The sequence below is a fragment of the Nicotiana sylvestris genome, chromosome 2 (genome assembly GCF_000393655.2).
Source record: "Nicotiana sylvestris chromosome 2, ASM39365v2, whole genome shotgun sequence".
In the NCBI taxonomy this organism is placed as follows: Eukaryota; Viridiplantae; Streptophyta; class Magnoliopsida; order Solanales; family Solanaceae; genus Nicotiana; species Nicotiana sylvestris.
The window spans coordinates 115737263-115763456 of NC_091058.1; the positions used below are offsets into that span (position 1 = coordinate 115737263).

A 26194-nucleotide genomic window follows, 5' to 3' on the forward strand; every position below is an offset into this window, starting at 1 on the left:
GTCGGCGACGAAGTCGGTGAGTACTTGTGACTTTATTGCTATTTGCAGCTGATATGTTATATCGTGCTCGCTTAATTCGATGGCCCACTAGCCAATCTGCCTGACAGCTCGGGTTTATGTAGGATGCTTCGTAGGGGGAAGGTCGTGACCACCGAGATGGGGTGGCATTGAAAATAGGGTCTCAGCTTTCGTGAAGCTACGACTAATGCCAGGGCCAGTTTTTCAAGGTGGGGATACCTCATTTTGGCATCGACCAGGGTTTTGCTAATGTAATAGATTGGAGATTGCGTACCTTTGTTTTCATGGACCAAGACTGCGCTTACTGCAACGTCGGATACGGCCAGGTAGATTAAGAGGCGTTCGCCTGGTTCTACCTTGGCGAGTAATGGGGAAAGGACAAGTATGCCTTTAATTCTCTTAGGGCATTAATGCATTAGGAATTCCACTGGAGTTTGTTGTCCTTTTTAAGTATGTTGAAGAATTTTTGGCATCTATCAGAGGATTGTGAGATGAACCTCAACAGGGCGGCTATACGACCAGTCAGCTTTTGCACATGTTTCATGCTAGTCAAAATTTAAGGTATTCTCTCTATAGCCTTGATTTTATCCGGATTGACATCGATGCCTCTCTAGGACACCAAAACCGAGGAAATTTTTCGAGGTCATGCTGAAATCACACTTTTCGGGGTTCAGTTTCATGTCGTATCGTCTAAGTATGTTGAAGGCTTCCCTTAGGTGGTCAATGTGGTCCTCTTTTCTTTTTGATTTGACTAACATGTCGTCTATATATACTTCCATCATTTTGTCGAGTTTCTCTTTGAATATCTTGGTGACCAGCCTCTAATAGGTTGCCCCTGCATTTTTCAACCTGAACAGCATGACTCTGTAGTAGTACGTCCCTTGTTGGGTGATGAAGTTGGTATTTTCTTGTTCATCCTCCTCCATGAAGATTTGGTTGTAGCCTGAGTAGGCATCCAAGAAGCTTAATAACTCGTGCCTCGTTGTTGCGTCGATGAGCTTATCGATGTGAGGCAATGGGAAGGAGTCTTTCGGGCAGGCTTTGTTTAGGTCTATGAAGTCTACGCACATATGTCATTTCCCATTTTTCTTTTTCACCATGACCACGTTAGCGACCCATTGGGGGTACTTTGACTCTCGAATGGAATCATTGGCGAGCAATCTTCTACCTCTTCGCGGATGGCCTCGTTAATTGCAGCATTGAACTTTCTTCTAATTTGTCGTACCGGTGGGTAGAGTGGATCGACATTCAGCTTGTGTGTTGCAATGTCTTTCGGGATACTTGGCATATCTGCATGGGAGAAAGCAAACAGATCGGCGTTGTCAGTTAAAAATTTATGGAATTTACCTGGTTCTGTGCGTTTGTGGCTGATGTAGGCTTTTTTGTTGTGGTTGCTTTATTTCTAGTTGGACGAGATCGATGTTTTCTACTGTTGACCCTATGGCTTCCACAATGTCGGGGTCTCTGACGACGTCTGTTTATTCGTTGGACTTGGGCCTCGACTTCGGTAATTGCTATGCTCCTAAGCCCTTCTCTCTTAACTGTTGAGTGTATGTGCAATCTTGGGCGATGCGGTAGCATTCTTGAGTTGTGCGCTGTTCACCGCGGATGCTGAATATTCCCCATGGGGTAGGGAACTTGATGACATGATATAAACTGGACGGGATGGCCCTCATGGAGTGTATCCAAGGTCTCCCTATAATGGCATTGTAGTCTATGTCTTGGTTCATGACATGGAATGTTGTTTCCAGGGTGAAGCCCCCGGCCAGAACGGGCAATGTTATCTCTCCGGAGGTTCGTTCAACTGCATTGTTAAAACTTGTTAGTGTTATGCAGCGTGGTACTATCTTATCCTCGAGTCTCATTTGTGTGAAAACTCTGGGGTGGATAATACACGCGCCGCTCCCGTCGTCTACCATGATTCTTTCACATCGGTATCTGAAACTTGTAAAGTAATGACAAGAGCATCGGAATGAGGAAAGGTCAAACCGTGGGTATCTGACTTATCGAAGATGTCACCATCTTCAAGGTCGTCTTCCCGTTCATGGGTGATCGACCAATTCAATTTGTGTGTGGTGGTGAACTTCACATGGTTGATTGTTGCTTCGTCGCCTCCGCCGATGATCATTTGGATGGTGCAAGCGAGGTAGGGTGGCTTTGGGGGGCCTTGATGTTATTCTCGTCCACAGGCGAAATTGGCTCTCCCTCGATCGCTCATCAACTCCTTTAAATGTCCTTGGTGGAGCATGTTCACTACTTCTTGTCGTAGGGCTATGCAATCCTCGGTCTTGTGGCCCCGTTCTTGATGGAACTTGTAGAGGGCATTCGACTTTCTGGAATTTGGGTCCGACTTCATCTTTTTTGGCCATTTCACCTTGGGAACGAGCTTCTCTAGGGCATAAACTATTTCTGAAGGAGAAACACATAAATTGTGAGCAGATAAAAGTGGAGGCATACCTCTTTCATTTCGGTGAGTCCCTGTCTGTGGCATGGATGGCCCATCGGCTTGGCATGGAGGTAGTGGGATGGTCGCCCTGATGTATGGTTGGTGCCTTTCCCGATTGAGGCATGAGATTGCGTGATCTCTTCGGCTGTCATTCCGACGATCTTTCCTTGGTTCCATTTGGACTGACGTTAACCGTTGAGTTGGACCATTGAGGTCATCTTCGTCTGCTCTCACCTCGGCACAGTAAGCATTGTGGATTTCTTCCCAGGTTGTGGGAGGGTATTTCATGAGTCTGATTAATAATTTTTTGGTCACCCTCAACCTGTTCTTGTTTAACCCGTTTTGAAAGGCCACTACTGCCATCCCCTCTGACACGTTCGGCAGGTTCATTCTTTCTCTGTTGAACTGGGCGAGGAAATTCCCGATTCCTTCACTAGGCGATTGTTTGATGGCGAATATGTCATTCACTCTGGTTTCTGCTTTCTTGGCCCCAGCATGGGCAGTGATGAACTTATCGGCCATCTCCTCGAACGTCATTATGGAACGTGCCGGTAATTGTGAGTACCATGTTAAGGTTTCACCGAACTTCTTCAACAGCACCGACAGTACCTGCTCTTTCAAGAGGTCGTTGCCTTTTACCGTCGTGACGTAATGAATGATATAGTCTTTAGGGTCCATTGTGCCATGGTATATTTTCAAATATGGTGGCATTTTGAAAGTTTTGGGTATGGCATGTGGGTCTGCCTCCTCGTTGTATGGCTGTTTCACGAACTGGCCAACGTCCCGTTTTGGCAGAAGTTTCGGGGCGCCTAGTATTGTATCAACCCTTTCTTGGTGCTCGCTTATTTGGTCGCGGAGTGCTTTGTTTTCACTCTCCATTTCTTCCATTTTCCTCAGAACAGTTACGAGGGTGTCGTTACCTGCATCAACAACGGTATGAGTGTTACCTGTTGGGGGAGGAGTGTGTTGCTCGTTGATGGTTGCTGGGGTGTCAACTCGTGTGGTGCTCCTACTCGCACCTTGAGAGGGTTCGTCGAGTATAATGTTTAGGGTACTTGTCAGCCACGCCTCCAATAACTTTTTCACTGCTGGCGGCGCTTCTTCCGTCATGGACGTGGAGGCTCTCTTCTCATGTGAAGCGGTTACACTCCTGTAAGGAGGAGGTGAGTCGTTTTGCCTAGGTGAGGCGTTCGGCGTCACATTCTCCTCGTCTTCCCTGTCCACCTCGTTGATGGTGCCTAGGAGGTAAGTAGTGACACCCATCACTGCTTTCAGACTTTCCTCTCATTTTCCTGCCATAGTTAGCTTGTGTAAACAAGATAAAGGAAGCTCTCGTTGTTGTTGTTTTTGTAGATCTAGAATAAACTAAACTTTTTAACTAGGAACTCCCCACAGACGGCGCCAAATTGTTTGACCAAAGAGTTTTGGGTCCTTTTTGTTAAACCAATTTAATAAGCAAATACAGAGTGAATCCTAGTTAAATGTAATGAATCCTAGATCTAAAGTTCAACAACTTGGATGGTACGGGACCGTGTTCAAGTCAACAAATGCCAAGTTAATGCTCAAGGACCGTTAATAAATATGAGAATGAAAACATGCAATAAATGTGAAAAATGACATTAAAGGTAATAAGAAGGAATTTGTCACCCAAATTTTGGATGAGATAGATGATTCTTTCTTCTGACTATAGCATGTGACAGCAGACAATGGAAATGAACAAAGTGTTCTTGGATCTTGTGAATAAAAGAGGAATGTTTTGTGATGGAATCAAACATAGGAGACAAGACAAGTTTTTTGTATATTATTGATAGTCAACTCTTTACAAGATGTTCTTTCATAAAAGTCCCGGAGAGCCTTTTTGTTCCCTCTCTCCTCTTATTTATAAAGGATATTCCTAGAAAACTCTAAAAGTATAATTGGGGGAATATTCAATGGAATATTCCTATTCGTAATCATAGGAATATTCTAACTGTTGTTGTTGTTTGTTCTCTGCTCGACATTGGCACTGGTCTCTCTCTCTGGGCTACTCCTCGCCACTGGATTGTGCCTTGTTTTGACCTCGGCCTCCGCTCGTTCGTTTGCATTCAGTAAACTCGACCTAATTTTGACTCATACAAAGGGAATATAGAAGTGTATAAATATTATATGAGAGATTGACTCCTGAACAAACTAAGAAGGAGAGTATATAATGTAAAATATAGTTTACCTGTTTTTTGATGGAAAAAAAAAAGGGTAAGAAATGGGAATATTCTAATTTCACTTATCAGATATTTTGTTCACGCATGAAATTTGGAAGAGTGGTTCATATAAGCCAATCTTTTACTAATTTCACTTCAATAGTGTCACATCTAAAAGCTATCTTCTTTTTTATATACAAATTTGTTTTTATACTTAAAATTACTCATTAAAAAAATAAAAGTAACCTATTCGTGGTAAAAGAACCCCCCCCCGCCCCCCCCCTCCCCCCCCTCCCCCATAAAAAAAAATAAAAATTGGAGGCCTAAAACACATGCTTTAGGTGCGTGCTTCACCCTAAAGCAGGACTTGCATTTGGGTTGCAGACAAGCAGACTTTTGGCAGGCCGACCGTGATGAGCAGCTCTACAAGACTTCAATGGACTTCATTGTACAAAACGCAATTCATGGGATAGAAGTTCAGGAGCGGAGCCGGAGCATATCAGCAAGTCCCTATCACAAACATCAGACAATAACCAAACACAAACAATGGCCTAAAGGAAGAGGAGCCCAGGGTGCAACTGCAAACTCCAGATGACCATGTCCATTTTGATTTCGATCAAAGGGCATTTGCTATAGGAAAAACAAGCAATAAAATAATTAAGAAAATGAGAAACGCCACAAAGGACAAAGAGAAAGTATTTCGCAAAATTATCAAAATGTGGTTAAAGATTCATCATGTATTGATTTCTTTACGCCATAGCTAATCTGAGAGTAAGTACATACAGAGAAATAGTAAGTAACACGAGAAAGTAGAACAACTGTAATTTGGACAAGTATGGTATGTACATATGGTTTTTCATTTCATTCAGTTGTCTTAGTCGTCAGAAGCCTCCCATTTACAACTTTTGGCCAGAATATTCACATTGTTAGACATCAGATGACAAGCATTGTACCTCACCAACCAAGAAGAAAAAGAGAACCAGCCCCCATTTACGGCACTGCCAATCAGCTGAGCATGTTTGGATGCCCTGTCTGGAGCATTCTCTTGAGCATTTCCATCCCAAAAGCAGAATCTGATGAACTAAAAGAAGGCAATACATAACTTAGCTAGATTGGAATCATCTTTATAATTCTTTACACAAAAAAAAAAAAAAAAAAACTTTGCGTCTATGTATGCGCTTCAATTGAACTCAACTTTCCACTAGTTTATCACCAGTACACAAACTGCATCTAGCCTCCAAAAGTACTTTTGGCTTCCCACAAGTAGCTTAAATCAAAGGCTTGATAAGATGTCACATTGTCACTATATTTTTACTAAGTCGATCTTCTAATTTCTATTTTACACAAACTTTGTTGAGGAAGGGATAACAAGACTTCTTGATTACAATGAGGACGGTTGGCAGGAGAGAATAACATACACCACAGTTTCATCAACTAGATAAGTTGTCTCTGTAATTGTGGCAAACACAAAGTCGAGGATAGTTTCAATGTAAGAGCAAAAATGTAGTAACACCATATCATACTATTCACAGGATTGAGTCAATTCAGCGATCTAGGGCCTTGTTTGGAACCTCAGTAGTCATTGATGGCTAATTTCCACATGTTTTGTGATGTAATCTGCGATCTGATTTTAGATTTCAGCAAAAAATAGCAAAAGGAACAAGTCTCTAAATAATTGGGTCCCCTAAAAAATCCAAACTTGCGGCAAGAGGAAGTAAGTCAATAAAAACTATTAAATAAAAAGAAGAAAACTGAACCCTGGATGTGTTTGATTTACACAAGGCATCATAGCAAGTATTGAAGCTATGAACTGAAGCCCAAATGCTTTATATCCTAAAAGAATGTATCTTTATATGCTGATTCACTTAAGCCCCTAGAGCATAGAACTATAAACAAAACGTAGCACGATTGCCAGCCTTAAGATGTATAGGTGGATGAACAAAATATAGCACGGTTGCATATCATAAGATGCATAGATGAGAACATATGAAAAACATAATACCACAACTACAGAAGGTAAATTGAAAGCCCAAATCTGATTATGCAGTTTACCTTAATGAAAAACTGACTCATCTAAGAAGTGGCGTGATATCTATTCAAGGTAAATCTAGGAGAAGAGGAACACGAAGGTTACATGGGACAAAAGATGAGATAATTTCAACAAAACTGATATTTTCACTTTATTTTCCTCTCTACTTGGTGGGGGTGGGTGGGGTTTAAGGGGGGAACTGATGTTGAACTCATAAATCTTTGTCCCTGTGAAACTATCATATTTAAGGGGTCAGGAGATTTTTGGAGAAAAGGTCAAGGATATCGAATAAGCTGATAACCTTTTCCCAATGCCTAAAAGCAGAGTAAAGAGAAACTAGTCACAAAGGTCAATACAACAAAAGGCAAATTATAATTGATGGAAGAAATATTCATGCTGGTAATATCTGCATCATAGTCATAATTCCTATCAACGCTAATTAGAAACAAACAAATGTAAGAAAACAGAAGTGCTACAGCAGTGAACTGAACAGTGACAGCTTTATGTATAGCCCACATAATAGCTTGCACAGTGAAACTTAGCAAAAGCATTTTCCTTGACCAGCGATAACTACCAAAAATAAGTCAATGTTGATAACTCAGACAAACAAAGAAAATTACCTTGAGATAGTGATTTCAAAGGGAAACGAGGCACCTTCAATATTTGGTACTGAGGGAATATGGTCCTTCTTTTCATTTCCACATTTGATGATCTGAAACAGAACTTCACGAAGAGATGATTCCAGTCCTGAGCGCTGAGCATCCCTCTCCTCAGATGCACTCTCTGTTATAATAGATAGACAAAGAAGGTTATAACTCTCTTCAAAAATGTAAAAACTGGAGCATTTGTGAAACTAGAAGGCAAAGAAATAAAGACAAGATAGTACCTCCCGCGTTAACAACTTTGGGGTGATGAGACTTGCCAGAATCTGCTTTTGGATGATGAGCCACACTCAAATTTACATACCAGTGTTCCCAATAGTGACGTTCAACTTTGTTTGTGAACCATGTGGCCTGTTTGTTTCTTACTTCATAGAAGGACAAGCAGATCTGCATCATTGTGAAATTCCAATAGGAAATTCCATTAGCCACTACTAAATCCAACAGCAATTAAGTTGCAAAAAGTCTATGAGTAAGAAGGCATAACAGAAGTAATATACAGCCTGTTTTGGAAGTAAATAATACGAAATAAAAGACGCTAAGATATCATGAGAAAATCTCAGGAGGAATACGCATATTTAAAGAAAAACAGATATCAATAGCGAAGTAAAAAAAGAAAAAATTGAAAAGAATATTGAGCAAGCACACTAAATTGCCAAGACAGACAAGTTACCACCCAAACAGACAAGTTACCACAAACCTGGTGTTTCCGGTTGGGGTGCTTCTCCACCCTATCAATGAACTGGGTAATCTTCTCATCAATTTTCCTCTCAACTTCAACATCACCACACTGCACCTGCTTAATTTAACATGAAAACAAGAAGAAACTAAAAATCATGTCAGTAAATATTGGCAATATCTTGGAATAGACCCACCAGAGGAGAAAGACTTAAAACTGAAAAAACAATCACTTATTACACTGAGATCACCTCAGATTGTCACAATTCAAAGGACACCACTCTAGCTCTGACTATAACACCAACTTCTTGTCTTAGTTTAATGTGTTATAATTGACATTGTCCATATTAGCCAGTAGCTAGTTTAACTTCACTTTGAGTTTGTGTCATCTTGAATCTTACCCAATCTTTATTAACTTCTGCTTTCTTAGAAACTTATTTACATTTGATTTCAATTAATTATAGTCCCCACAGAGTTCATAAAATCTTATATGTGCAAAAAAGAATCTAATGAATAAGTGAACTAACAGAAATGGATTCACATTTCGTAGTTCGTTGATTCTTGCCTATGAAATTTTAAAAGAACAGAGTAGATGTAGTCAGAGGTGGCTTAACCCCCAAGCCACTAAAGCGGCCGCTTTAGGCCTCACAAAATTAGAGGCCCCAAAGATACTCTTTTTATATGTAATTTAAATATTAATTGTATTTATTAAATAGTGATAAGAATTTTTTTCAACCATATTTTGCTACCTTGTCACCAATCATTAATAACATAGTTTTATATTTTATGTTGTCTTTTATCGGAGTTGGTTGAATAAATTCAAATGAAAGTGAAAGACAATTAAATCCGCAGTTACTTTCTAGTTCTTCTTACTACAACTTGAATAAATTTTATTTACAACTCTAACTTTGTAAGATATTTTCTTTCAAGATCTCTGTTGGTACGCTTCAAGCTAATTAGATCATAAAAGATATATCTTCTTTTTAAATACAAATTTCTACTTGATTGTTACTTTGGGAGGCAATGCTATATAGTAAGTTATGCTGACGGTCATGTGAAAAGAAAAAATTCAAAATTAAACTTAATAAAATCTTATCAAAGATTAGTAATGTTTCAACAAAGATTAAAGGGGTTGGTTACACCGTCAAAATGAAATTGCATCTCAAAAAGTAAAAAAGAAAGAAAAAAACTTCAACAAAAATATCTAAAATTATTAAATAAGTTTAAGGCCTCTTATAACGTCTTGGCTTTAGGCCTCCAATACTATTGAGCCGCGTCTGGATGTAGTCAACATTTTTTCAGCATCAAAACATTAACTCAACCAACAGCAGTAGTCCAATGATCTGCTTTGACATTCCATTCAAATTTTAGGGGGCAAAATTACAGAATACTTCAAAATAAAACATTTTCAGAAAATAGTCATAAGGAAACAAAGACAGAAATGAAAAGGCAGATATATGTAGTATTGTTAGTAGATGGCATGTCCTTTGATTATGACGAACCAACTATACTGGATTTGTTCTTTATCCTAATTAAGCATCACCAAAACTTGCAATGGAGATGCTTACAACATTTTTGCCAATTTGAATCTACAATAAGATCATAATACGTAGGGAATCTCAGGGAGGAGAGAAAAGCAAACATTTTATCGAAAACACAACAACTGAAAGAAATTGCACCGACTCAAATATCAGTATCATAAAGCAACATTTATGTGAAAAACCTATTGTACCAAGAGCATAGAAGTGGTCTATTCCTTTACAAAGTGCACAACTTCATCTGACACATCTTTGAATCAATCAAGACTCCTGGGAAATAACACATGTTCCAGATTCTTTGTTACTACCAACAATTGATCTATACACAACACTAAGGAGGACGAAGAAAGAGATAAATACATTCAACCTAGTTTTTTGAAAGTTGAGAAATTACTTACATATGTAATGTCAAAAAGTTCCAAATCAATCTCCTTTGGCTGCACCAAACCTAATGCTCTATGGAACACGATTGTATGAAAAATGCCTGCAGCCATTTTCACCTTTCTATTCTTTAGGAAGAGCTACACAAAGATCCTTAGTACAATAAAAAATCATTATGAATTCTGGGATTGCAATACGAAAATATGAAACCAATCAGAAACCGGAACCTGCCCCCCACCCCCAAATTTTGTCCACAGCATTATCTTGTAGAATGATGAACAAACGAAAAATATAAACACTCTCTTCAGTCACGTGCTAAAGTTAAACACTCAACTTCAGTCTCTAGATTTTGTACTGTTAGAGATCTTACCTAATGCAACTCGCTGTATATGATTCTAATGTATTTGTCAAATTACTCTATTTTCTATTACGCCGGTCTAGGAAACCGAAGTATTTGTATTCATAACGTTTATGATTTTCTCCCACACTATAATTTTATGACCATGTCTAGTGAATTACTGCAGTTATATGATAATTGTTCTAGAGTTATAATAGTATGCAATATTTTCCTAATTTTGTTACAATAAGAGTATCTAATAACTTTCCTTTGGTTTGATCATCAAGAGAAGTAGTTTTCTCTTCTCTCAACGCTCTTTCAGCCACAAATGAACTTCCAACTTCAACGGAAATAATCATGGCGCAATTCCAGAAATTAGGTCTAGTGACTAGGTTATATAATTCATCAGGTATACAGTAAAATTAAATAATGCGAAACAAATCTGAGGAGATCACAGATGAAACTTCTTAGTCCAACACGCCATGACATGAACTTATCGAAATTTACGCATATTAATGGCGTAATTGCAATAATATTCTTACTCGCAGACACAATAAGTTGAAAAATGACGGATTAATTGATGCATAATCAAAAGAAATTATAAAAATTACAAAACAAAGCAGCAAATTCTAGTAGCTGACTCACATCGTAGAACTTCTCGTATCTCAAATTGATCCACATCCTTCAATCGAAATCATTGCAAAGTCAAAACTATGGAGGTCGAAGTCAAAATTCACTACATAATCGATATCAGAGGAAAGCGAAAGCGTACCAGTTCTTTCAGCTGGAAAATTTCACAATTCATGATTCTTTGCCTGGAGTTTTGTGTGAAGTTGTTCGTTCCGGTGCAAGTGGCTTCCGCTTGGCAGTTGTAAGTTATTTTTGTTTATAATCCAGTACTGGCGGTTTTACCCGATTAAATTTCACTCAAGTCCCTGGTAGTTTCGACATTTGTAGTTTCACTTCCTCTATTTATTTATTTTTTGGTTGGTGTCGTCTGACTCATCACATTTCTTGCTTTCTCTTATTTGCAAATCTTATGTTTTGCTTAAAGACTCGGTATATAGTCATTAAAATAAATCAAGAATCTGGACTAGCTATTGTTTGTTTATATATTATCAAGTTATTGAATTTGTTTTTGCTATTCAAGAAACAATTTTCTTATGATCTACTTGTAAATCAAACCCTTCAAAATCAAACAATTAAATGATATCATTTCCAAATTTCTTTTCAGAAGTTTTAATAGATCATAATCCTTGATTAAGATTTAGAATAAGGGAAAATTAAGATGTCAATTTGGTTGTTGAACGACGAATTAAATTTGCTTATATTTTCTTATTTACACTATCAATGAATTTTCTTAAATACATTGGTTATTCATTAAGTATTTATTTTTTAATTGGATAATATGGATGTTATCTATATTTGACACACTTTTATAAAGTTCATTATCCAACATATTTTTAAGTGGATAATATGGGTGAATAATTATTACCATTTTTTTAATCTATTTTGCCACTATTAATGATAAAGTTTCACAATATCACCATATTACTTATATTCAATCTTAGCAGCAACTTTAGTGATTACTAGTAGTCTGGTGGAATATGGTTTAGATCCTGTAGTTAAACAAATTTGGAAGAGTCAATCTAGCGAGACATCTGGTCATATTGTCGTTAATTGTCATGGCCCCCATAGGAGTCTGGGCCGTGTCTCAGTCCCAGTCCCAGTGTGGCTGATCATCCTTTCGGATCAGTTATTGATCATCGTCTTAGTAAGCTATTGTCTCACCAACTAACTAATCAGATGCGAGCCCCTCCTCGGGCGGATTTCTCCTTTTGCTCCTCAACCTACGGAGTATTAGCAGTCGTTTCCAATTGTTGTTCCCCTCCCAAAAGCAAAGGAATCTTGAAATAACGGTAAAATTGTCTCTGTGACTTATAGTTCGTGAATTCGAGGTGTGGAAGCAACCAATAATGTTTGCATTAGTATAAACTGTCTATATCATACCCCTTGGAGTGCGGCCCTTCTCCAAACCCTACATGAATGCGGCTTTTTTTTGTTGTCATGTGACCCATTTATCATACTTCTTTTGTGAAAGGAATTAATATGGTGGTTTACCACCACTAAGTTTTGTCTATCCAATTAGTTGATGTTCATCAAGCTACAGAGCTATGACGTGTGCTATTTTGCTAATTTCCAGATGAGTCAAGCCAGCTATGAAGCCATTGTAGACAGTATACTGACAAAATTTCATTTCATTTTCTTAGGTTTGTGGTTGAATGACAGCTCTAATGGTGAAACAGTTAAAGGCGGATAGAGAGAGACATAATGGAAGCATTTTTGATAGATTCATTGCGCGGGTAGGGGTTTATATTTATATGCCTGTAAGGCACAAGAGGTCTAGATTTTACTGAAGCATTGTACCAATTGATTCTTCAAATCCTACTTGGTCTAATCATACACAATGATATAAACTGAATTTTAAAGATTAATTGTGGTTCATCTGTGATTACTCTATCCTTACCTAGATTTCTACTTTCATGAGAATTTGGACAGCATGGGTCTACACATTAAGCTTTTAGATGAGTTAATTGGGCAATGGGCCTAACCAAAATGGTCCGTCAATGGATATATGCTCAGCCCAACCCGGTCCAAATTTAGGCGGCTTGGGCATATACTGTCGTGGGCTGAATTTGACACTTCTAATTTTGTAAAAATAGTACGGGCTAGCCAGTTTTCGAACTAGTCATTCAAAAATAGCCAGCATTTGCAAAGTCAATGAAAAATAGCCATTATTTTGCTGCAACACGGAAAGTTCCAGCATAATATACTGAAGATCGGTGCACCTGTGTATGAACTTCCAGCATATTATGCTGGAACTCCAACACGGGGAAAGTTCCAGTATGATATACTAGATATTGGAGCACCGGTGCTCCAATCTCCAGTATTTTATGTTGGACCGATATATTCTACTAGAACTCCAGTATAATATACTGGATACTGGAGTTCTAGTATATTATACTGGAGTATTTTTTCGGATTTTGAACACTGTTTTCGTTCAGATTTACCTTTACATGAAAAGTGGCTAAATTTCGATTACTTTGAAGCTGTGGCTATTTTTGAATGACCACTTGTAAATCTAGCTATTTTTGAATTTCTCCCTCTAATTTTGCTCAGGTTTCCTACATAGTCTAGCTTGTAAAAATAGAACGTACTAGCCAGTTTTCGGACTGGCAATTGAAAAAATAGCTAGCGTTTGCAAAGTCATTGAAAAATAGCCATTATTTTGCTGGAACATGAAAAGTTCCAGCATAATATACTGGAGATTGGTGCACCTGTGTATGAACTTCCAGCATAATATGTTGGAACTCCAACACGGGAAAAGTTCCAGCATAATATACTGGAGATAGGAGCACCTGTTTATGAACTTCCAGCATATTATGTTGGACCGGTATATTATATTGGAATTCCAGTATATTATGTTGGAATTCCAGTATATTATATTGGAACAAAGTTCGGTGACTTTCTTGAGCCCCAAATCCTCAATCTCCCTAAATATTTGTAAACCCGATTGTTCAGTACATACAACCTTATGTACTGCTTGACCCTTCTTGAACCACTTTTTGTTCCTTCGCCACGGATGACATGATGGTAAGAATTTTCTGTGATTGTCAAACCACGAGGTTTTTCCTCCATTGGATAGTGTAATAGCATCTGTGTCTGTCATGCAATAAGGACAAGCTAATTTTCCCGATGTACTCCGTCCCGACAACATTGGATACGCTGGAAAATCACTTATTGTCCACATCAATGCAACTTGCATTTTAAAATTATTCTTACTTGAAATATCATATGTTTGGGCCCCGTCCTCCCACAAATTTTTTAACTCTTCAATGAGGGGTTGTAAGAAGACATCAATTTTCTGTTTTGGATTTTTTGGACCAGGTATAATCACAGATAAGAACATGTATTCATCCTTCATGAACATCTAAGGTGGCAAATTATATGGCGTGACTATGACAGGCCAAGAATAGTATTGTTGGCCTGATTGACCAAATGGATTAAACCCATCAGTGGACAATCCCAATCTGACATTTCTCACTTCAGATGCAAAACTTGATGTGTTTGATCAAAATTCTTCCAAGCAGGAGAGTCTGAGTGATGACGCATGACACCATCTGTTTCATGCTCAAAATGCCACCTCATATGTTTTGCAATGACATTCGATGCATACAACCTTTGTAGACGCGGAGTTAAAGGAAAATAATACATCTTCTTATAAGAAATATTAGTTTTCTCCTTGGATTGTTGATATTTTGATCTCTTGAACCGAGGGTGGGCACAAAACTTGCAATTAACAAGTTCTCTATCTTCACGCCAATAAATCATACAACCATTTTTGCAACAGTCAATCTTCTCTACTGGTAAGCCCAACCCTCGCATTAGCTTTTTGGTACTATAAAAGCTATCTGGCATTATGTTATCACTTGGCATTAGTTCTGATATAAATTGACATAACTCATCGTACAACTTTTCAGGAAAACAATGTTTTGCCTTTAGATTCAAAAGTCGAGCAACGACAGACAACTGCGAATGTCCGTGTGGGTTTCCCGGCCAAATTTCCTGTTCTGCTGCTTTGAGCATATTATAAAGATTTTGTATGGATGGATTTGGTTCCTCTTCTATATTACCATCAAAAGAAGGCCCACCAACATCAAAAACCATAGACAGAAATGCATTATGAGATTGAGAGTTTATAGTTTCACCAAAAGTTTCTTCTTGATGATCATTAAGTACAGTTGGATGTGGCATATAACTTTCTCCATGGTGATACCAACGATAATAATTCAGTTTAAAGTCGTACGTCCCAAGATGTGTCATAATTGTAAACTCATCCAAAATATTTTTATTTCGACACTTACGATGATTACAAGGACATCTTAGCTTTTCATCATCCATGCATTCTGGATGTCTTTTAGCAAATGCAACAAACTCCTCAACCCCTATAATAAATCTAGGATTTATGAATCCATCTTCCAATAATCTAGCATACATCCACTCACGATCAGAATTATTCATATTGTACACTTTAACATAAAGAATAAATATGTGTTAGAACTTACATGATGACAAACAAGATTATTTGTTGTAATTAAAGTTGTCTATTATCTAGCTATTTTTAAAAGGTAAATCTAATCTATTAGAACATATTTGTACTAAGGCAGACATGTCAAGTTTGCATTCTGCTATAGAATCCAACAAAAAATGGCACTAATTTAACAAGATTCAATGATAACTAGAAAAGTCATAACTTTCCTACCTAGCTGTATCAACATTAATAAAAGTCCCAAGGAAAAAACATATGTAATGCCAAATATTGAAATAGAAATTACCATTCACTAGATAAATCAGAAAAATATCTAGAACTGTGTACTTCTTGGAACTATTAATTTCTTTTTTAATATTTCTGCTAGGGAGGTGCTTGACTCCTTGCCTATATGTTGAAGAAACTGATCCAAAAAAGAGAATGAAACAGAAAAATATAAATGACCATAGTTTAAGATATTTAGACAAGATAAATAAAATAATTAATATTGTTTAAGAGCACTTAGTTTACTTTATGAGATTCCAGCAATAAAAGGTTAAAAATCAATTTAGAGTCAGGAAGCAACATATATAGCAGGTATATAACCAAAAACAACCAAAAAGAAGGTATAATAACACAAGTTATAGCAAATTGAAAATCACCACCACTCCTAAAGAATTTTTGAAACACTCAAATGCACTCAATATTAGGCTTATCCTACGCACCTGGCCCCTTTCGACAACTAAGAGTAATTTTGAGTTCCTAACCATTGCAATAGTAACTCTACCATGAATGTTATATCCTATGAAGAAGTTGATGAATTGTCTATGAACTACAATGATGAATTAGCTCAAATAGGGGTGAGTCTTGTTTTAACACCTAGGAAGGATCCTTATGGTTGCTCCACCAAATTTTGAAGAAGGTCAATCTACGTACAGACCACCCGGGTTCAATGGGTATGGGTGGTGGAAGACAAAAATGCATGATTTTATCATGGTTGAAGATTCTAAGTTGTGGGATATCATATGTGATGGTCCTTAAATCCCAACAAAGGCAGTTGAAGACCTTCTATTGACAATGCCCAAGACTAGAAAAGAATACACTGACACAGACAGGAAAGCTATGGAGAAAAATTTTCATGCCAAAAAATTTTGGTGTGTGGAATAGGACCTGATGAATATAATATAATCTCTTCTTGTGAAACTACCAAGGAGATATGGGAAGCCTTGCAAACAGCACATGAGGGAACCACTCAAGTAAAGCAATCTAAGATTGATATGTTCACTACCGAGTATGAAGGACGATGAATCTATTCAAGATATGCACACAAGATTCACCTCTATCATAAATGAGTTACACTCACTTGGTGAAATCATTCCTAGGAACAAGCTAGTGAGGAAAATTCTCAGTATCCTGCCTAGTTCGTGGGAAAGAAAGATGAATGCTATTATTGAAGCAAAGGACCTGTAGGAGCTGACCATAGATAAGTTGGTTGAAAATCTGAAGACCTGCGAGATGAAGAGGAAGATAGACAGTGAAAGAAGAGAACCAAAAAAGAAAAGAACTTGGTACTCAAAGCTGAAAGTAATGACTCGAGTGAGGAGGACAGTGACATGGCTTACTTAACCAAAAGGTTTCAGAAGATGGTCAGAAGAAATGGAGGAATACTGAAAAGGGGCAACTCCAGTAAACCAAAGAACTATGATCTCTGCCACAAGTGTGGAAAGCCAGGGCACTTCATCAAAGATTGTCCTCTCCTGAAGCAAGAACATTCCAAGTACAACCCTAAGAAAGCAGCCAAGAGAAACCCGGTTCCTGACAAGCACTTCAAAAGGAAGAGATCTGCTGACAATGTGGTGAAACAGGCTCTTGCAGCATGGGGAGACTCCTCTAGTGAGTCTGAAGATGAAACCGATACAGGTGATAGCTCCATGATGGCAGTTGAAAGTGAGGAAAATGAATATGATTCAATATTTGCCTTGATGGCCCAATCAAATAATGATGAAGACGATGACAATATTGAGGTAAATTTCAGGGATGTTCAGAGAAATCTGAAATCCTACTCTCCTAAGAAACTCATGTCTTTAGCTAATGCACTGATTGATGCCTATCATAGTCTTGTGGAGGATAAGGATGCCTTGACCCTAGAGCTAGGAAAAGCTGAACAAACTAGAGATGATCTGGTGGTGTATGTAGTTGATCTGAAGGAAACTATTTGTGAGTTGGAGAAAGAAAAATTTGTTTTAACCGAAACAATTGCTCACATAGAACATGAAAGAGATGACTTAGTGGTTGTAGTTGTTGACCATAAGGAAACCATTGAGAACTTCAGTAAAGAAAAAGAGGCCTTAGTGAAGAGAGTGACTGAGATTGAGGAAGAAAGAGATACTCTCTCGGTAATGATTGCAGACCTAAGGGAAACAATAGAGGGACTAGGAACTGAGTCTAAACTTGGAAATTCTGGAAAAGGAAAAGAGGTAGCCAGTAAGGCACACATTAGGCTTGAAAACGAGTTGAAGGCTGTGAGAACTAGCTTGTATGTTGAAACTAAGAAAAACAAGCATCTCTAAAATGAACTGGAAAGAGTAAAAAAATCATCTTGAAAAGTCCCTAAAGTGGACCTGGTCCTCAGAAGCTATCACTGCCATGTATGTTAATAATGGTGGAAACAGGCAGGGAATAGGATTCTAAAGGGAGAAAACCCCTTACAACCCCCATAGCAAGTATGTTACTGTACTGGATAACTGGTTGTGTACCCACTGTGGGAACAATGGGCATTTCAAGGAAAATTTCCATGCCAGGGTCCAGTCCATTCAGAAAAACAAAGTGTTTGCTGAAAATGTAACTTCTAAAAAGGGACCAGGTGCCACTCACAAAAAAAATGCATATTACCTGCATGGACTAAGAGAGATCTTATTCATCCTCTTGCCTACTACAAGGGACCCAAACTTATTTGGGTTCATAAAACTAACTATTGATTTCCTTGTGTAGGGAACAGTGAAAGGAAGCAGTCAACAATGATTTATGGATAGATGATGTTCAAAGCACATGACTGGGAACACGATGGACTTCCTTTCACTAAAAGCCCCGCAAGGAGGGAGTGTATCCTTTGACAATGGGAAAAGGGGGTACATTCTTGGAGTTGGAAAAGTCGAGAAATCACTTACTCGCTCTGTTGAGAATGCGTACTATGTCAATGGTCTTAAGTATAATCTCTTGAGTCTCTCTCAGATCTGTGATAAAGGAAACAACGTGGAGTTCTTGTCCAAGATATGTACAGTTACTAATCTGGTAACTAATGAAGTGGTACTTGTGGACAAGAGATACAATAACATCTATGTTGCTGATTTTGAGTCTATACAAAGTGGTGATATGAGTTGTCTGAAAGTTATTGATGATGATGCTGAACTCTGGCACATAAGATTAGGGCATGCAAGCTTCTCTCTTCTGAATAAACTAATTTAGAAGGACATGGTCTGAGGTCTGCCCATGTCAAAGTTCAAAGTATAGAAAGTGTGTGATGCTTATGCTATAGGAAAGCATGTGAAGTCCTCTTTTAAGCCTAAAAAGGATGTCAGCACCTCAAAGCCACTCGATCTTTTTCATATGGATTTGTGTGGCCCCATGAGAGTGCAAAGCAGGGGAGGAAAAAGATACTTCTTTGTGATAGTGGATGACTACTCTAGATTCACATGGACTCTGTTTCTTATAATAAAAGATGAAACCTTTGAGGTATTTGTGGCCTTTGTGAAGAAAATACAGGTAAAGATGGAGTCTAGAGTAGCATGTATCAGATCAGATCATGGAACAGAATTTGACAATGCCAAATTTGATGAGTTCTGTAATGAAAATGGCATTATCCACAACTTCTCAGCCCTAAGAACTCCCCAGCAAAATGGAGTTGTGGAAAGCAAGAATAGAACTCTTGAAAAAATGGCAAGAACAATATTGATCGACAGTGGGATTGCAAAGAACTTCTGGGCTGAAGCTATCAACACTGCCTGCTACTTGGTGAACAGGTGCATGATCAGATCTCTCCTGAACAAAACCCCCATGATTTGCTGAATGGAAGGAAACCCCAGCTGACTCACCTAAGAACATTTGGGTGCAAATGCTATGGTCTCAACAATGGAAAGGATCAGCTTAGTAAGATTGATGCCAAGAGTGATGAAGGAATCTTTTTGGGGTATTCTTCTCAAAGTAAAGCTTACAAGATATACAACAAGTGGACTCAATGTGTCGAGGAAAGTATTCATGTAATCTTTGACGAGTCTTATCCCTCCTGTGAGAAAAGTACCAAGGATGATCAAGGTGGAGAACCTTTACTGGTTCCAGGTGAAGTCATTGACATGACAAATGGAAAGGCAGACATGATGAGCCAAGTGAAAGAGCCAAGTGGAGACAATGCTGCCTCTTCCTCAAGGGAACCAGGTACCTCAATTACAACCACTGAAGCTGAAAAAGAGTGGTTGATGCAGTGCAGGGTACTCCACAAGTACCTGAGAGAAGAACACAAGGGAACTAGTTAGATATATCCAGCTCCTCTATAAATAAACCTCAAATTCCCAACTGGAAACACAAAATCTCTCATCCTATTGACAACATAATTACCCCTCTAGATTCTAGAGTGCAGACCAGATCAAAAACCAGAAATTCGCTTGCCTTCTCAGCCTTTCTTTCCCAAATAGAACCCAAAAATATCAAGGAATCCTTGAAAGATGCAGATTAGATTACAGCCATGCAAGATGAGCTACATCGGTTCAAAAGGAACAATGTATGGCACCTGGTACCTAGATCCTCAGATCGAACCATTATAGGAACCAGGTGGGTATTTGGGAATAAGCTTGATGAACATGGAAACACTACAAGAAACAAGGCCAGGATAGTGGTTCAAGGTTACAATCACGAGGAAGAGATTGATTATGATGTGACATTTGCTCCGATTGTTTGCATGGAAGCTATTAAATCTTAATCGCTTTTGCTTCTCACATGGAATTCACTCTGTTCCAAATGGATGCCAAAAGTGCATTTCTGAATGTACTTCTTAAGGAAGAAGTCTATGTAAAGCAACCTCCAAGGTTTGAATGTCATGAACACCCTGAATATGTATCTAAACTGGACAAAGCATTGTATGGGTTGAAGCAGGCTCCTCGAGCTTGATATGAAAGACTGTCAAAATTCCTCTTAGAAAATGGATTCACAAGAGGGAAAATTGACAACACCTTGTTCCTGAATAAACGGGAAGGAACCTGCTCATTGTTCAGGTCTATGTTGATGATATCTTTTTTGGGGCAACAACTAATTCTCTGTGTGAAGAATTTTCAAAACGCATGGGAAGTGAGTTTGAAATGAGCATGATGGGGGAGCTGAATTTCTTCTTGGGTCCTCAAGTGAAGCAGTCCACAAAGGGTACATTCATTTGTCAGCAGAAATACATCAAGGAGCTCTTGAAGAGGTTTGATATGGAAACATCAAAAGTAATAGACACTCTCATTGCTACGGCTACTCGACTGGATATGGATGAAACTGGATCTCCTATGAATCAAACAATGTATAGAGGCATTATTGGGTATCTTCTCTATCTCACTGCCAGCAAACCCGATATTGTCTTCAGTGTGGGGCTATGTGCAAGGTTTCAATCAAACCCCAAGAAATTTCATCTGAAGGTTGTTGCGCCCCCTTTTTCCCCTCTGCGGAGAGAGAGAAGTCCGGGTTCCGACATTCATGGGGTTAATAATTCATTTCCCTTTGGGATTTTAGGTATTTGAAGAGTCGCCACCTAACGGATTATAGTGCGTTAGGGCACCTAGAGTGATTAACTCTTAGACTAGTTTGCATTACCAGAGATTTAGGGTAAGGGCTCGAAATAACCTTGAGGGAAAGGTGTTAGGCACCCCTCTCGGTCCACAACGATGGGTCCCAGCAGAACTTATACTTATGAATTAGTCCTTTTATCAAAGAAATAATTTAAACACATTCTTGCAAATAAAGGCATGTTTTGACATCCTAAGTACATGTATGGCTCAAGTAATGAAAATCAGGGAAAAGGTTTGAACATATGTAAAGAGAAGTAAATTCATTTAAAACATATAGGAGTTGGGAAAAGAGGGATCCTAGGTTTATTAGCCTATAAGATCACCCCACACAATGCCCTGTAAACACTCCTCAATGAGGGGCCACACGTGACATTAGTACGTAGTCATCATATCCTTACTATCCAATTCCCTCCCCTTGGTCATAGCCTAAAGCGTTCTAATAACCTTGACAGATGTCATATGCGTGCACTACCCGTCCCTTCCTTGTGGCCCTGGAGGTATTTTAGGACCTCTACTTTTGGACAGTTCTAGACCATCCTAATATTTTAAAGGATAAAAGTCTAGGCATCAATCAAGAAAAATTAGGACTGCATTTAAAGAGAACAAATTACAAGCTCACAGTCACCTCCACAAATATAACAAGTAAATGCACGTCTTCAAACAATAGTCAGGTATTTAAGGGAAAAACCTAGAACATGATATCTAGGTGAGCAGGGATTATGCAATATTGAATTAGGACAAAGTGTCAAAACCTATTTAGCTTGCCTACTGATTTAGACCTGTTAAATCTGAACAGTTTTAAATAACAAAGCACAGTTTTATAGTTGCAGAATTTAAATCGCCCTAGAGGCTTGCCTAAACGCATAACAGTGGCGTCCTAAGAGCATGGTATCTATATTGATTAGGAAGCAGTAAAACAGTGAATAATTTTTAAACGGACAACTTGAGATCCTATAGACATTCTTTCTAACGGTATCATCTTAAGCCAGTATTTGAAAACTTGTTAAGAAATGGACAGATTAATTAACCAATTCAGAATGAACAAACAATGAATTAAACTGATTTATTTAACTAGATTGATTTTAAGTTCTATAGGCATGATTTCTATTAGAGCTGATTTTAATCCTTATAGGCATGCTATCTAGTTATTAAAGCTGACTCTTAAACTTATAGGCATGATATCTAAGAAGATGAATGTAAATACATGTTGTAACAAAAATTGAACTTCAATTATTTTTCACTCTATAGGCATGATATCTATTATTAAAGCCATTTAGATCCTATAGGCATGGTTTCTAATATTGTGGAAGTAAAGCAAACATAGCAAATGCATTAACACAATCATATAGGCATGGCATCTACCCGATTTACCCAACAAATATGTAACTACCTACCCCTTTTCACTAATCACCCCAATGTTGTTTACAATAATTATTACAGACCAGCTGAATTACATAAACAAATAAAGAAAAAGAAGAAGTTAACTATAGGGAGCCTGAAGCAGGCCCAAGTGACTTCCAAGCCTCCAACAGCCTCAAAATGCCAAAGTTCCATAGACAATATCATGTCTAGGTGTGTCAGGGTTCCCTAAGGACCTCAAGAATCTCGGGCAGTGCTCACACCTAGATCTTTTCACAACAATAACTGATTTAAGTACACTGTGGAAAGGCCAGCTCTGACAGCCAGAGTTCAAAGAGATCTCAAAGGTCTCAAGGCAGTACACATATCAGAGGGGCAGAACCTAATATCCTAAGAATAAAGTAAGAGTGTTTGACATAGTTTTATTTTGAAAATAGTACAGAGATGACTTCAGAAGTAGAAAAGTTTTTCAAAAAACAAGAAATAACTTAGTGGTAAAAAACAGTTTGAGAAGAGTACCAAGTAGCACACAATCAATTGGTCATAAGAGGCACCTAGATTCAGAAAAGAACACTTAATAAACAGATCTTCACATGGTGATAAAGGGATTGTGGCACATAAGAAACACATTAGGGTACAGGAATAGGGATAGAGGAAACATATAGTCACAAACTGCATGCAACACTTAGGATCTTAGAGACTTAGTAAGTCATGCTAGGCAAAGAAATAAACAGGAAAGAGTGCATACATTAGACAGGACAGAATTTTAAACATGCTAGGCAAAGAAGTAAGCAAGAAAAAGTGCAGAATATAAAGAATACATTGAACAGGCAGATTTTAGACATGCTGAGCAAAGAAGTAGACAGGAATTCAAGTTGAAACTCATAACTAATGAACTAGTGCAAGAATAAAACATATAGGGATTGGATTCCAAAACTTAACTAGAGACATATCGGTTGAAGAAAAGAGTGCAGGATATAAAGCAAATAAAGTTCCAATATCTAGCCTTGGCTTTCAGCCGGTTAGATCAGCAAGTATCACAAAAAGCAGAAGAGAAAGAGAACTTTTAAAGTGTAAGTGTGCCTTTTCTTGTGAACTAATGTCATGTCTAATGAGAGTAGAAGAAAGCACATATATAGTAGTTTGAAAGCTAAGGAAATAAGGTAAGAATCAAATTGTTTAGTAATTGGAGAATCTAGAAATCAATTAAAGTAAAATCAGTCCAAGTCTTCCCTTAATTAAGGGAGTCATTTCAAACGGTAAAGAACAGGTACCAAATAAGGAAAGAGTTCAAAAGACCTAGGTACAGAATAAGCAATTATGGGTAGATACATAGAGTTATAATTAAGGAAATAACAGTAAGAATCAAGCAATAATGCAGACAAGGTAAGGAAAAATTAATTAAGGCAAGCAATTCAATCAAATCGAGTAGAAAGGTAAGAATCGAAAGTGTAAGGGAAAGTGTTCAAATCGAACCAAGAAATAAGAAATTCAGAATAATCAAAGAGAAAGTCATGAAAGAGTCAGCATGTTTAACATATAAAATAAGGTGAAACATGAATAGTCAGGAATCGACATATAACTTTAACAAAACAAAAAGTTAAACAACACTGATTCAATGAGAAAGATACAGGTCTTGATATGAATAGTCAAGATGAACAAAAGCACATAGAATCAGTGAAAGGTCAAACTAAGAAATTCAGTAGAAGCATATTAAGGCAAGAAAGTCACGAGAGCTCAAAGCAAGAACCAGTCAAATGTACTAATACTCAGAAACCAAATGAAGAACCCCAAAAATTAGAGCTTTTGGTACAAGCAAGTTAAGGTTGTAGAAGACTCATAAAATCAGTCAAAATATATGAAAAGCAGAACATTAAACACAAAAAATCATCAAAATTTTTAAAGAGAAATTCCGGAAACCCTAGTTTTAGGAAAAAATGAAAATTGCTTGAAAATCATACGATAAGGTTGTTGTAAAACTCACATAAAACAAGCCCAAATCACCTCAGATATATACAGATCTAAAAGGTTTAGAAAAAAAATTAGGGTTTCGAAGAGGACGACATAGAGAGGAAGAAACATACTTAGAAAATCATAGATCGTAGTCAAAATAGGACGATTTTACTCGGAATCACACTAGAATGGCCTTAAACAGGCAAGATAGGAACCATAGATGCAAGCTAACTAGCTCGGGTCCCTCGAGGGCCCTGGAGATGGCAAGAGTAACGTGAGGGAGTCCATTGGAGGCCTGAGAGGTGGTGAGAAGTCATCGGAGATGGCCATGGAAGAGGGTCAGTGGGTTTGGTTGGGGTTAGATTGAGAGCGTTTGAGAGCAGAGAGGATTAGGTAACGGTGGGGAAAGGGTGGTAGAATGATTAGGGTTTTGGGGTATAGGTTAGTTTAATTATGGAAAGGGGGAACCTGGACCGTTGATCAAAATGATCAACGGCCAGGATTTGGCCGGGTATTGGGTTGGACAGATGGATATTTGGGCCTGGGTAGGTTTAGGTTTAAAAGTTGGGCTGGGTATTGGGTTAGAATTAAGACTGAAATTGAAATAAAAATAGGGTAGGTTTTAAATATCCACTTTTAATCCTATATAATTTATAAAAATAATAAATGATTTCTAAAAAATATTTTCATGTACTAAAATAATTTAAAATAGTTTTTTAATATTTTAAAAATATAAAATATCATTTTATGCATTATAACGTAATTATGCATTAGTAGGGCTATTATTGCAAAGATATGCAATTTTAGCCTAAAAAATATAAATGTAATTATAAAAAATGCACTAAATTATTTAAATAATATTTTGACATAAATAAATAATTTATATGACTAAATCACTACAAAAATAATTTTAAGGATAATTATTGGAAATTTTATAAATAAAAAGGGAAGAAATAAATCAATTTGGAGCTTTTAAAAGTTACAGAAAAAATTATAAAAATGCTTGTGCATGGTTATAACTGCACATGTGCTATTTTGAAAGTACATACATACATATATATATATATATATGTTAAAACATATGAGGAAATATTGGGTATCAACAAAAGTTGCCAAAAGAATTTTGAGATCTCTTAAGGGAACGTAGGACCTGGTCATGTTTTACCCCTCAGGTGATAGTTTTAATCATATTGGGTATGCTGATGTTGAATATGCAGGTTATCTTGTGGACAGGAAAAGTACTTCTTGAATTGCTCACTTTTTAGGATCATGTCTCATCTCTTGGGGCACAAGGAAGCAAAACTCACTGGCTCTTTCAACAACTGAAGCAGAATATGTAGTTGCAACCTCCTGCTATGCTTAGCTCCTATGGATTAAACATCAACTGAAGGATTTTGGGGTATTTACTGATTGTGTGTTTCTTCTATGTGATAACACCAGTACACTCAACATGGCTTAGAATCCAGTTCAACACAAAAGAACCAAGCACATTGATGTGAGACATCATTTTCTGAGGGACAATATGGAGAAAGGACTGATCTGTATGAAGTTCTGTAGTATAGAAGACCAAATTGCATATATCTTCACCAAAATATTGAGTATGGAATATTTTGAAAGAAATAGGGTGAAGCTGGGGCTAGTGAAGCCCAATTGAGAACCCGATTCCCATCAGTTGGCTATGAAAATCGCCTTCAGGTAAAATTAGCTAAATTGT

General features: G+C 37.7%; 3 protein-coding genes across 4 annotated transcripts; 1 reads left to right on the forward strand and 2 right to left on the reverse strand.

The window, feature by feature from the left end:
* Positions 1–4962: 4962 nt before the first annotated feature.
* LOC104213995 (autophagy-related protein 101-like) lies at positions 4963–11144 on the reverse strand. Of its 2 annotated transcripts, XR_707789.2 has the most exons (8): positions 11036–11144; positions 10909–10945; positions 9944–10029; positions 8030–8125; positions 7557–7719; positions 7291–7453; positions 5595–5722; positions 4963–5271 (listed from the first exon to the last, which is right to left on the reverse strand). XR_707789.2 is itself a non-coding variant. In XM_009763582.2 (7 exons), the coding sequence occupies exons 1-7, from the start codon at positions 11066–11068 to the stop codon at positions 5647–5649; spliced, it is 654 nt and encodes a 217-aa protein (XP_009761884.1). In that variant the 5' UTR covers positions 11069–11144; the 3' UTR covers positions 5324–5646. The 2 variants fall into 2 exon arrangements, 1 of the variants encoding a protein (XP_009761884.1); XM_009763582.2 differs by lacking the exon at positions 4963–5271 and having other exon boundaries at positions 5324–5722.
* Positions 11145–14364: 3220 nt separating this feature from the next.
* Positions 14365–15345, reverse strand: LOC138885449 (uncharacterized). The gene has a single exon (XM_070166400.1). It carries the CDS (start codon positions 15343–15345, stop codon positions 14365–14367), a length of 981 nt encoding a protein of 326 aa, XP_070022501.1.
* Positions 15346–20090: 4745 nt separating this feature from the next.
* LOC138885450 (uncharacterized mitochondrial protein AtMg00810-like) lies at positions 20091–25806 on the forward strand. The gene is made up of 3 exons (XM_070166401.1): positions 20091–20297; positions 20617–20984; positions 25698–25806. The coding sequence occupies exons 1-3, from the start codon at positions 20091–20093 to the stop codon at positions 25804–25806; spliced, it is 684 nt and encodes a 227-aa protein (XP_070022502.1).
* Positions 25807–26194: the final 388 nt, after the last annotated feature.